The 13,430-nt window shown below is 45.6% G+C and overlaps 1 protein-coding gene across 1 annotated transcript in view; it reads right to left on the bottom strand.

Annotated features, from left to right (window-relative positions):
* EPDR1 (ependymin related 1) overlaps positions 1-12,464 on the bottom strand; it is a 33,683-nt gene extending 21,219 nt beyond the window's left edge. The window contains exon 1 of the mRNA XM_054193263.1: positions 12,202-12,464. Coding sequence (XP_054049238.1) covers positions 12,202-12,464 — 263 coding nt within the window. The remainder of the gene's footprint in view (positions 1-12,201) is intronic.
* Positions 12,465-13,430: the final 966 nt, after the last annotated feature.

The following is a 13,430-nucleotide window of genomic DNA, read 5'->3' as shown; positions in this document are numbered from 1 at the left end:
CTATTCAACTGACCAAGAGGTAAATATGCAGGGCGTTATCACAATGATATTTTTTAAATAGAGTAAAAAACCAAGGTTCATCATAAGTAAGCTTAAGATGGGGTGTTGCAATACATATGGTAATTTTGGTCTTCTGCGTTGTTTTGCTATCAGTCACAATATCCCATTACATTATGAACTGTCCTCAGGACAAATAATACATGTAGAAAATAAGATAACGAGTTAAGTATGCAATATTACCTTCCATTTGAGAAGGGCAAGTGAGTTTAGTTAACTTAAGGATAAGCCATTTCTTGGATATTTCATATTAAAAGACAATTTCAACTGCAATGAAGGGATTGCTTTTGTTTGTAATTTAGGGAGGAGCTAAAGCAAAACAGTTGCAGCTTTCTAAGATCCAAAAGAAGGCAGCAACTGAGATTTTCACTACTCTTCGAGAATTGTAGAAACCTTACATGCTTTTACACGTGTAGCTTTTAGATGGCTCTTTGGGGACATTCGGTTGAATCAGACAGTTACACAGTTCTACGCTTATTTGTATTAAGTTTTGAAACATGTTCTTTTTTCATTTACAAAAAAATGCAGACAGAGCTCCAGGTTTAGAATCATTTGGTATCTATCAAAGGTATCTTGATAATCCATATCTTCTTAACTGCCAAAATCTTATAGGGCTTTTTTTTGTCAGACGAAAAGTTAATAATGTCCTAAGACCACTCAACCCTGAGTTGTTTTATATGCAAAAGAAATAAGTTAAAGACATGCAGCGCGGCATCTGCACATATTACCGGTGCCTTTTCCATTACTCTTCCAATATGGCAGTGCCTACTATGTTGGAATACCCTCATCCATGCATATTGGAATCGCATACCCTCATCCCCAGGGGTGACTGACTGGGGTAATTTCCAACCTATGCATCCAGTCCCTTCTGCTCCTTCAACATGGACACAAGAGGAGCAACACAGGGGGAATCCAAGTGCCAGACAATTACTAAAGCAACAAGGAGCTATTCAGCAGGGAAAGGCAGAAGGCTGGATGGAAGTTGCCTCGGGGCTGGACTTGGCCCACAAAATATAGCCTGGATGATGCCAGCATGAAAGGGTAAATTTCATAAGTAGTGAAAGGGATAAAATAGGCTTTCATGGAATGAATAGCTAAGTAGGTCCCAAGACATATGAAATCTTAGTAGCCAAAGACTGAAAAATTGTAACTACTACAGTGTGAGCACTGTACAAGAAGAAAGCGCCTGCCAAATTCACATTCTGATGCCAGAAACTCTGGAAATCATGAAAATCTGAAGACAAAATCTGAAAGAGCAAAAATATGGACATTGCTAAGTTAGAAGAACAGCCGTACCAACTGTAGGAATGTTGCTAATAAAATTCTCAGAGCAAAAGCAAGAATTGCAAAAATTACTCTTACCTTATTCAGTCTTTGTGGTACAAGGGAAGTATCTTTTAATAATCAAGTGGGACATAAAGCCAAACGTGCACATAAGCTTCAAAAGAATGATTAAACGGATTCTGAAATAAATGTTTGTCAAGGATCTATATTTAAAAAAGATGAAAAAAAAGTACAAGCTCAGATGAAAACAAGTGATTCTTTCTTTCTTACTACCACCTGTCATAAATTAGGTTTTGGACAAGGACAGTTATGCTGCTGTTGGAAACCCCTAGTTTACTCCTGGGTATGAAAGTATAAAAGGTACCAGTTCCGGAAATTAATACACTACTGAAAACAAGGAGCGTCTCACATCTTGAGCCTTCTGTACTTTCACGCATGGCAACAAACTCTTGGCAGAAAATCCTGTCCTTGACCTGTGACTCCCAGGTATCAGAGAGTGACCATGATACAGGCAAAAAGCCATCTGCCGGAGCCTCAGGAGGGACACAGAGTTTCCGTGTGGAATATCAGATCTCTTGTTAACATACGTGCATCTCCCCCAGGACCATAAAAGTGAGGCAGTAAACAACAACAGCCGAAAGAAACAGGTCTGCTTGGCAGAGGAGAAGTTTCACTGGCCAGTGGTACCTTCAGGTTACGCAATGCCATGCCGGGCATAATGCTCTTCATTCTAGAGACGCCAAAATATTGGACAAGGTGGCCCTGTTCCACCCAGACATCACCCCCTCCCCAGCACGCCAGACACTATACCATGCCTTAAAAACACTTTGGAGGAGAAAATAATTTACCCTTTGAGTTAAGAAGACTAACGGGTAAAAATACTTTGAGAGAGAGAACTCGGCAAGTTGCTAAACATGCAATTCCTTGCAGATCTATGGGGAAGGCCAAGCTGAAGGTCGTCTGAAGACAGGGATGAAGTTGGTCAGCATGAGGGTCTGGAGTTGGACTGCTGCTGCTTCATCTACACAGACCCACAGCCCAAAAGTCACTGGTGGGATGGCCACAAGTCCATTTCTCCAGAAAGCAGCCCTAGCGTGACAGGCATGGGAAAAGACTCTTTCCTCCAGTCTTTGCACAGATTTGATGCCTAAGTCCTGGCTTGTGAAGAAAACTTTGTCCTATTTCCTACTATGTTCATCCCTGAATTGTCAACAGTCCATTTCTAAGACTGCATCCGTTCTAATCTTACACATTTATTTACATTCCTCTTTTTCCTAGTCTGACCTCTTTACAACACCTAGCCACTGTTGCAAGCATTCTTAATTCCCAAAGCTTCTTTAAATCTAATCTTCTCCCATATTATGTGACAGATTAGTGCATTTATGCTTCTGAATAATTCAGCATTATTTATTTATTATTATTTATTAATTCAGCTATGCCAATGTCCTTCCCCGAATTGAAGCACCTGATCACGTGAAAGTTAGCCATCAGGTCACAGCAAAATGAAGAGGGTGCAAGGATATTTGAACCCTACATTTCAATTTTGCATCAGCTAATGACCCGGAATACAAATAAGGGCATAAATTACTATTGTTTCACTGACTTCACTTGTCTGTGAAAATGTCATCCAGTTGAAAACCAGTCCCATGCAGTTAATAAATGGACAAGCCTCGTTGATCTGTAAAACAAATCAGTTCTCTAGCTGGAGAAGAAAATTTTCAGAGCAGGATGACTTCTGACAGGAAAAAGCAAAAAAGAGCATCCTCTGAACTACAAAATACTGAACTTATAACATACATAAATTCTCTTGTCACGTGAAAAACTCAATAGCAGTACTAACCACTGAACAGCAATAGCATGAAAATTAAGTACACTAGTGAACAAATGGACTGTGAAATGAAACGTAGAGAAGGCTAAAAACAAAAAAATAGTTTTCTGTTCTTATAATTAAAACATCCTGCCTCCTTCCCCAAACGCTTCCTCTCCTCTAACTGGCAATCGCCTACCAAAATTCATCCTTGGAAGTGCTGGCAGAGGCAGGGTGTGGGCCGGATTCAGAGGCACAGGTTTTATCACCACATCTTCCAATTCCACTCAGATGACACAACGTTGAAAGCTGTCCACCACAGTTATACCATTGCTGTCATCAATAAGGCTAAAGGATGAATGATGGTTTCAGTTTTGGCAGTGTGGACCAACCTCAGGAACTGAGGCTGAGTTTGAATTGGAAATGGAGAAATGTGTTTCTTGTATATACCTCCCACATATGTTACAAATGTGCATCTAACATAAAGTCCTGGGATGCGATCCTTGTGCCAAGGGCAAAATTCTCATTGACTTCACTAAGCTTGCAGCCCTGAAATTACAAAAGTAAGCAAAAAGTAATGAAAAAAACCCTTGTGCTTGTTAACCCAAACTCTTCAGCTTTTCAGTATGCTCTCAACTGTAACATACGCAGCTGCCATATCCAAACCCCTTCTCCTTCTGGCATATCAAGGAAAATACCGTTCAACTGCACATGGAAGATAAACAGTGGGACTGAACAATTCAGTATGTCCCCTGCTCTTAACTCTCTCCAAATTCCAGGATGCAGTAGTACTTCCTAAATCCTGCTCCTGGGAACACGCCACGGCTGCTGCGACAATACCGGAGCATGTCCCCTCACCCTGTGATGAAGGGACCCCCGTCACGCACCCCCCAGGGACAGCTACCGCCACAAGAGGACACGGATGGATTCACATCATTGGGGCGAGACTGTGCCCTAAACCACCTGGTTGTGTCATGCACTGCAATTGCCGTGAACCAAACTGGGACGGGAAGATACGGAGACCCTACAGAGAGGAAAGAAGCTAGAGAGTTATAGCGCGTATACTAACCAAGCGAACAGACAAATTTCTGGAGGCATTTCAGCAAATGCTCTCTTGAATACCTAGAACCATTTTAAATTATTGGCCTGTTTACATTAAGGAGACATGGATACTTAACTTACTTAAACAGATTACAGTTGAAGGGCTGATGCATCAACAGGTAAAGTGTCCCTTGGATGCTTTCATCCCTCAGATTTCTCTGAAAGCAATGTATGGTCAGTTCTTTTCTCAGCTCACAGCAGTGCAAGATCAGCCCTAAATTAGATTATGGTTTACCCTTCAGAGGAGATACTTTTTCAGACAAACGGCATCCGGTCTTGTGAGAATAGGTGTGATGTTGCCAGTTGTGACATCTGAATTACATCAGGCCTCAAGCTGAATGGAGCTCAAATTAAGATCATGAATATAAAGATTTCTTTCATCGTGTTTGTTTAGCTGTGCAGTCACGTCACCATCAACTGTCTGCGTGCTGTCTGCGAGCACAGAACAAACTATGAACTTGAATCTCTCTCTCTCTATTCTTCTCCACTCTAAGTCTCTTCTGAAAAAAGAAAAGAGTAAAAAAATCCTGAATAAAAATGACAGTGATTTAATCTTGTGAAAAAACTGGTCCTCTGGTCTGAGTTACAGAAATTTAGGCATATTATATCTTCAGTGCAGTCCTGGTTTTGCTTTAAGTTTTTACTGTAATGTCCAATAGTACAAAATGAGCCATAAGTTTCAATGCAAACACACATTATTCCAAAGAGTTCAAACAGACAAGGAAGAGATGATAAGAGAAAGTATTCCCCTAACTTTAAAGGCTTCAGACGGATAAAAGACTTAAATCAATATCCACTAGTATCAACAGCAATACGGTGCCAGTGGCTATCATTTAACAATGTTTTTTAGAAAAACAAAATTTTGTGATGAGAACCTCTATTTTTTTTAAGAACATCCAGTCAACAAGATCTACAACTGATGGGATAACAATGACCCCACTGAGTGTCTGACAGTGGTTTCTAAGCACACCAACCAGCACTCCAGCATATTATCAATTTGGGTCACTGGACACTGCTTATCTACATTTTCCCTCCAGCTTTAAAGGGTTTTGTGGATCCTCCTCTTTCAAACTTAAGAGCTAGTTTATTTTTTTGCAGTTTGGCTGGTTGCTGTGTTTCGGTAGCGTATGAAACAGCTCCAGACTAATTAGCGTAAACAAAGGTTCTGAGAACACTACGCTGAACAGAATACAGCATCTCAAAGCAATGGGGCTGCTTTATTCGTGCTCAGTTATCTTTTTTTTTCTCCCTCCCTCCCCCGCAACTCTGACAAAGATGCTGCTCTCCAAGGAAGTTATCGAAAGCATAAAACACAAGACAGCAAAAGCATTGCTAAGCCAACAGTTCCCAGCTTCCTCTGACAGAGTCCCCTTGCTCGTTAGTGCTGCAGCTCAATGGCTGAAGGTTTTCAACCGCCTCCCCCTGAGCGGTGTTTTCATCTCTTCCCGCACGTAACAACGATGGCAATTAGATCCACTGCCTCCCTGAACTGTATGGCCTGGCCGACCTCCAACAACATCAAGAACTTGGAGAGGGAAATGGCTGTTGGGTCTCGTAGGCAGAAACAAAGGGATGAACAGCGCGGGGCGAGACGAGATGCTCCTCCACACAGCCCTTGTGGACCAGGGCTCCCTCCTTGTACAGCGCTCTTCTCCAAGGAGACGGCCGCCTTGGCAGGGAGCGTCACTCGGGGACTCGGTAAACCGACTCGTAAATCAGCTTATGATGGAAATGCAAGAGTTGAGGCTTGTACAGCCCACGCTCTGTACCCCAGTGGCACACAGCTCTCACTAGAATAACTTCTGCACGCTTCAGGCTATTGCCTACCATCTGACTGCCAGCCCGCATCCATCACAGCAGCTTTCCAGCGCCACCTTTCCAAACTCACAGCCGTTACCAGCAGCAGACGCCTGAAAGAACTTAGCACCTATGGGAGGAAAGTAAATGCAGGAGGTTTGAGTACCTTCCCTTCATTCTTATTCTCCAAAATGACTTGCATGCAGAGCAGCTTATAAAGCATTTTAGATCCCAAGAACTCAAATTAGATTTAGAGAAACTGCTGAAAATTCAAATCTATTTTTCATTGCAAATTAAGGGTCTCAGAAGTCTGCACACTCTACATAATCTTAAAAAATGGGGCTTGGGTTCCCAAGTAACTTGGCCAATTCTGAAAATTTTACCCGTGACCATCGTTCATTCCCCTAAACATTAAGCTGCAGAAACCACTCCCAAAACCAAGTCTGGGAAACAAATTTGCAGTCACTCAGGGTAGCTCAATGCTTTGCCGGTTGAGTCACCATAATGACCACAGAACGGATGGATTATATGATTTTAATAGGTCAGACACCGCTGTTTTTTCCTTTACAATCACACATCCTAAAACAACTAAGAAGTAGTTGAGATAAGTCAGACACGTGTGTCCACACTCTATTTATTTTGAAAAGTCATCACCTCCTCTCCAGATGAATGCTGTTATATTTGCACCTGACCATACACCGCTTCTCTTCAGTCAAGGACAGGGATTGACACATGCGTGCAAACAGCCTGCCAGAATAACAGATGTATTTCTCGAAATGCAGCTTTGTTGTTCCTCTGCTATACCAGCAGTTTTTGTTGCCAAGTGAAGGAGTTAATCCTGCCCATAACTGTGCCTGTCTTTTGCAAATACAACTGGAACTAAAGAAATTAACAACATCCAGTTCTGTTTTTAAATAAATACCGATGTGGTATCTCCAGGTTGTTTTTCTGCTCTGCAGTTATGATTGATAAGACAATAACCCCAGCAGTCTGAAATACATATGCATGCCAATGTGCTGGACACTGTACAATGGCCCATGGAGGTTACGGTTAAAATACACTCATAGAAGAGAGAAATGAATTTTCTTCCTTCTACTGACATTCCTCACCACATGGAATTTTTTTTCTCCCCACCGTCGCATTTCTCACAGGACAAACCGTTACAGGGCCTCCCCTGAAAATCACTCTATGAAAAATAGTATGGAAGATAAGGGTGAAACTCCATGAAAATGGCATGTGGTAAGTAACACCCTGTCCTACTTTGAGGTAAAAAAGAAACAATTTTCTGTTCAGTAATTTTACTTTTTAGCTAAGCCTCTTCTAACTACGGAAATTAACAGCATGTTGTGCAGAAGCTGTTTGTTCTCCGAGTGGTAACACCTATGTTCATGCCAAGGAATGGTATGCAGAGAGGCTCTTGCTTGTACTTATTGCTATAACAACCAAGGTCTGCTAACTTTGTTATTTGCCCTGTTGGAGGGTCAGAAGCAGAAAAGCGTAGAAGGGTCACACCTGTGGGGAGCAGCGGACAGGAGAGGTGACCCAAAATTGACCAACAGGGGTATTCCATCCCATCTGCATCATGTTCAGTATAAAAGCTGAGGGATCAAAGGGTCAGTGTCTCCTCCTTCAATGGCCGATGTCCAAGAAGGGCTCTGTCTGTTTGTCTGCCTTTGATCCCCATCTGTGCGTTCCTGAACCCAGATCCAGAATACAGTTCCCATCCATTGCTGAGTCCAGCCTGGGACCTTCCCCGTGCCTGCCAGTCATCCTGGGAGCTTGATACGGTTTTGTATATATTGTATATATTTCATTCTTTTATTTTTTTATAATTATTATTTTAGTAATTTGTTAATATTTTCATTAAAGTAGTTTAGTTTTTTCTAAACTCATATATCTCTTTCTCTCCCTCCTCTCCTTGGAGAGAGAGGTGGGAGGGACCATCTGTCATTCATCTCAGTGGCCAGTCTGTCCCAAACCACAACACACCCAGCCCTCAAACACCACCTGCATCATTTCTGCTCTGCTCCCCACTTCATGCTTTTCTTTCTTCATAACCGAGCACTAATACCTGTTGAGTGGCTTCAGCAGTGCCAGGCAGGACACTTCTTGCTCTTTTTCTCCAAGAAAATGAATGATCAGGTAGGACATGCGAAGTTCTGGCCACAATGCAGTCAGTAGGATTTTTGGTTTAGACCTTTGTAGTGCCAGGATTTCTCAGCAGTTTGCAGGCATGTCATGTTCAAATCTGAACTGGCAGATGTTACCTTAAAATGAAACACTTTGGCCCCAACAGCAAAACCGTGCTGATGACTGCTATCTATTTTGTGAAGTGTCAACAGAGTGCTGAACAAGAGCGAGGAAGGATTAATATACAGAGACCACAAAAGGAAGTTACGCCATGTAGTAGGCAATAAAGGATTAAAAAACCACGTCCTATGTTTAACAGTTAACGTGACACAGCTCTGCCTCAAGAGCTCTAGGGAACCGTTTCAAGTACTCTCCTTTCACGTCATATAATAACTCTACTGGCATAACCTCTTCCAAACAGGAAACGGCACAATCTGCTCAATAAAAACCTCTGTTTGTTTTCTCTTCTCTTCTCCTGATAATGGCTGAGCGCTACACGAAACCAAAAGAGAAGTCTGTCCCTGCCCTCCTTGTCTATCCCCAAAATTTTGATCCCTGCGGGACAATGCAAAATGGAGAAAACATAAGATGCAGAGTGTAGCTAAGGCTGGGTCTGTAAAAGAAGCGAAAAAGAAAGTTTAGTAAGGAATCCAACTGGAACAGGTTCTCCTCTAAGAAGCTCAGCCTGGAATCACCATTGGTAGTTTTTGCACTCTAAGCCAGAGCGTGGGCAGTCAACAGTACGACTCAGAGAAACTCACACCCAACAAGCTGGCTGAAACAATCATCAATGATGGCTTTAACGAACCGGGTTCCACTCGGTTGTACATCAAGCGAGGTGTGTGCCCAGGTGGCAGGTGATGATGCTGCAGCTGGATGATGGGGAGCAGGTGGCCTTTACCAACCCAGTCACGGCATCTCGGGTGCTCTCGCGATGACTGGCGAGCAGAGAAGTGATGCTAACAAAGCAGCGATGGGATATTTACCTTATGGTTTACTTTTTGGGAGTTTACTTAAAACACTGGGTTGATGTAGCAAATTACATGAATTACATGAATTTGAAACATACATCTACAATAAAAACTGAAAGTTTCAGGTTTTCCTGCGGTTACAAGCCTGCAAGCCACTCCACACAGGCAGATCTTTGTGTCCCTGATTAACCTCAGTCAACTAACTTAAACAGGGCTGTGTCTGATTAAGGTCCACATTTGCAAGCTTCAGAAAACGCTTTGTGTAAAAATTTGGTTGTTGGCCAACCCTGATTGCTGCATGTAAGTTACGTCTGATAGGAGCAAAATGTGTCCGTTCGTGAGAATTTAGACTGAAATTTCCTTAGACACCAGGACCGCACTATTTTTCATGTTGCTTTTGTAGCCACTGCCTCGGCGTAATTACCCTTTTCTTGCCAACGTCAAAGCGGAGTGGGGGAGAGGTTATTTTTCAAAAGGCAGGATAAATCCCCTCGCCTCTAACTTCTGAAGGCTTCAGTTTATGACTCACTGTGTCCCCAGCGAAATGCAGTTGTGATCACAACTCCAGAGCTGATCCAACACGCATTGAAATCAATGGGAGTCTCTTTCCGTTGACTTCAATGGAAGCTGGGTCACGCCCTTAGCAGACACTAGCTACGCACACAACAAAACAACCCTCCAGTTTTCTATGGCAGAAAATATGGTCAGCCTGGAAACAGCAGGGACCCCTGAAGTCAGAGATTGTCTACAACAAAAAAAATAATACAGGAAAAACCAACAGAGAGATGCTTCAAGTGCACCTGTCGGAGCTCTGACTGTTTCTAGCATTATCAGCCCAGACCAAACTGCGTCCAGAGCAAATATTTATCAAAAATTTGAAAAGAGCAGACCTCGGCAAAAGCTAAAACCTGGCCCAGAGTGGAAAATGTAAAATAATTATTCAATCTTAACACCACATTTTCAAATAAAATAAACATAAGCTTCAAGAAATGAGCTCAGTTCAACTCAGAAGATAGAAAAGGCTTGCATGGGAGTTTGTGGCACAGTTTTGTGCTTGTCCAACGTGAAGGTCAACCTAGGACTTCTAAAAGGAAGGAGAGAATGAGCACAGACAGTGTCAGACTCTATGCTGTATGTTAGCAGGCTGCCAATGAACAACTATATGTTGCCTTTAACATTCCTCATACGGCTCCTGTGTGAAAACAGTAATAAAGAAAAAAGCTCACGATGAGGGAAAGCTAAGCTTGAAAATGAAACTCATAAAACAGTTTTAAGAGTGTTTTGTGACATTCTTAAAGAAAGGACTGAGGAAGAGCACATACTTTGGAAAGATTAAAACAATGACTATGTGATGTTGGTAAGAAATTGATCATTGTCAGGAAAAAAAGCCAGGAGCAAAAAGGAATATTGATCTTTCAATCGCAGAGACCATTTAGTTTGGATGACACAGCATTTGTAGGCTGGTCTTCACCTTGGCTTATACATCCCCGGGACCGATGCATCATTATTTGAACAATTTTTGGGCGGGAGAGGTGGAGGTCCAGGCAGACCAGCTACCCTCACATGGGCAGGTATGTCTTGACACAGTGTCTGAGAGTTACTGATGCTCGGTACCCAGAAACATCTCACTCAGGAAGGCCTCTCTGGGCTCATCATCTCTTCCACCCAGCCTGTCGGGGCCCAAGCTTGGCAGGTTGAGGAGAAAAAAAGAGGCCTTTCTTCAGTCAGCTTTTTTCTACACTTGTTTTTCAGCAAATGAAGAAATGCACAATGACACAGGGATTTTCGGGGTTAGTTACGAGCTTAACAGACACGTACGGTATAAATAAACAGGGAGGTCCTCCGGGGCTGGGCAGCCTGTGCAATGCAAATGGAGACGCTGTACCACAGGTAACAGATGCATCCTGACACCCTGCACTGACTTAGCACTTGTGGGAACCACGAACAAGCAGAGAACTTGTAAAACATGACTGAAACTTGTTAACAAATTACTGGGCTAGAACCACCCCCCGACAACATTATTCCTGCATTCGAGTGTAATCTCTTCATGTTATACAGCCTTATACCTGTTAGACCCCACATTGTGGTCTGTATTTTTGGACTTGCTTTTAAAAAACAAAACAGTTAGGAGAGAGGAGTATCTCCGAAGGTAAATAACGGATGCTGTTGACCAGAAATCTCTTTATGTATATGTGTATGTATATATACACATATATTTACACACGTGTATATGCGTATGTATATATGTATATACACACACATATATATATACACATACATATATAAAGAGATTTCTGGTCAACAGCGTCAGTATGTATGTATACATAGATATATATGTGCACATATACACACATATATATGTATATACAGAAGACTCCAGGGAGACCTTATAGCAGCCTTCCAATACCTAAAGGGGTCCTACAAGAAAGATGGGGAGAGACTGTTTATCAGGGAGTGTAATGATAGCACGAGAGGTGTTTCAAACTGAAAGAGGGCAGATTTAGGTTAGATATTAGGAACTGTGAGGGCGGTGAGGCACTGGAACAGATTGCCCAGGGAAGTTATGGATGCCCTATCCTTGCAAGTGTTCAAGGCCAGGCTGGATGGGGCTTTGAGCAGCCTGGTCTAGTGGGAGGTGTCCCTGCCCATGGCAGGGGGGTTGGAACTGGATGATCTTTAAGGTCCCTTCCGACCCAAACCATTCTGTGATTCTATATCTATATCTACACATATACGTGTATATATATATATGCACATATATATGTGTATATACACACACACATATATATACACACATATAGGGAGCACGGATACAAGCCATGTCGGCGACAGCTTTTCCATCGCGGCGTGTCCGGCAGCCCCCCGCAGCCGTGCCCACCGCGCCCCACCCCCCATCCCCCCCCCAAGCCGCTCCCCCGCCTCACGCAGGGGAGGTGCCGCCCCACATCGCGGGGGGCCGATGGGCACCCCCCCACACACCCACCCCCGCCCCCCGGGAGGCGCCTCCGGGCTCAGTGCCGACCACCGGCGCCCCCACCCCCCCTCCCCACCTACTTCTTGCAGGGGATGAGGGCCTTCCTCTCCTCCAGGATGCGGAGCCGCTGGTTGGGGCCGTCGTAGGAGACGGCGGCACGCGTGTTGCGGCCCGTGGCGTGATCGTAGGACACGGTGCGCCCTTCCCACTGCCGCGGCGCCTGGCACGGCTCGGCCCCCGCCGCCCCCCGCACGGCCACGCCGCCCCGCAGGAGGAGGAGGCCGCCCAGCAGCACCACCAGCGGCCCCGGCCCCGGCCCCGGCCCGCCCGCACGCCGCGCCATGCTCCGCGCCCCGCTCCGCGCACGGCCGCACACCGGCCCCCCCCCCCCCCCCCCCCCCCCCGCCCCCGCACGGCGCGCAGGCGGGCGGGCAGCGCTGCGCCGCCGCGGAGGGGGGGCGGGGGGGGAAGGCGGGGGCGGCCCGCCTCCAAACCCGCATCACCTCGGCGGGGAGAGGCGGTTTCTGCTGGAGCTGGTGGGATGGGGGAGCAGGGGGCAGTGGGGAGATGGGGACCCTCGCCTTCCACACACCCCCCACCATACCCCCCTCCTTTGCACCCCGGGGAGCGGGGAGGGTTTGCCCGGGAAGGGCGATGCCAGAGGGGCACCTGGAAGGCCGGAGCCTTGGGGAGCTTCTGGGCACTCTAGGCGGGCTTTGGGAGGGACCTGCTGGGTGATGATGCTTTAATGTTGCTGTCCCGGGGGGAATTTACTTTTCCCTTGCCATACAATGTCACCGAGCACACACGCCCCTTCATCGCCCACTGCTCTCTCGGGTTTCTCAGCCCTTGTTTGCTGCCCGCTCCGGATGAACTTTCCTCGCACACCAAGGGAGAGGGGAAGCCTCTGCCCCATGGACCCTCTGCGGCACCCAGCCCTCAGCTCTGCGGGTCCATGAGGGGAAACACGGGTGGCACCACGGCACCCGGCCAGGGCAAGCCCAGCAGCCGCTGTCTGAGCCACGCTGAGGCTTTCCCTGGTCACTGCAACAACCTGGCATCGCGTTAATCTTGTTTTCTCCGCGGGTCCCTCAAAGGCTGGGGTGCAGCACTTGCCCCCAGCAGAAGAAGGGCCCATCGGTCTGTTCCCTTTCCCGGGACAGGCACTGGGGTGGGAGGGAGCCCCGCGCTCCCCGCGTGGGCTCGCCGTCCCGCTGCATCAGGGGCGTGCGGCCGCGGAGCACCCAGGAAAGAGAAGTAAAGAACAGCTTGGGAAAAGCCTGAAATCCCTTCTCCCACCTATTTGCAG

Source organism: Rissa tridactyla, chromosome 2 (genome assembly GCF_028500815.1).
Source record: "Rissa tridactyla isolate bRisTri1 chromosome 2, bRisTri1.patW.cur.20221130, whole genome shotgun sequence".
NCBI lineage: Eukaryota > Metazoa > Chordata > Aves > Charadriiformes > Laridae > Rissa > Rissa tridactyla.
The sequence above is the reverse complement of the archived record's forward strand: the minus strand, read 5'-3'. Positions and strand labels throughout refer to the sequence as shown.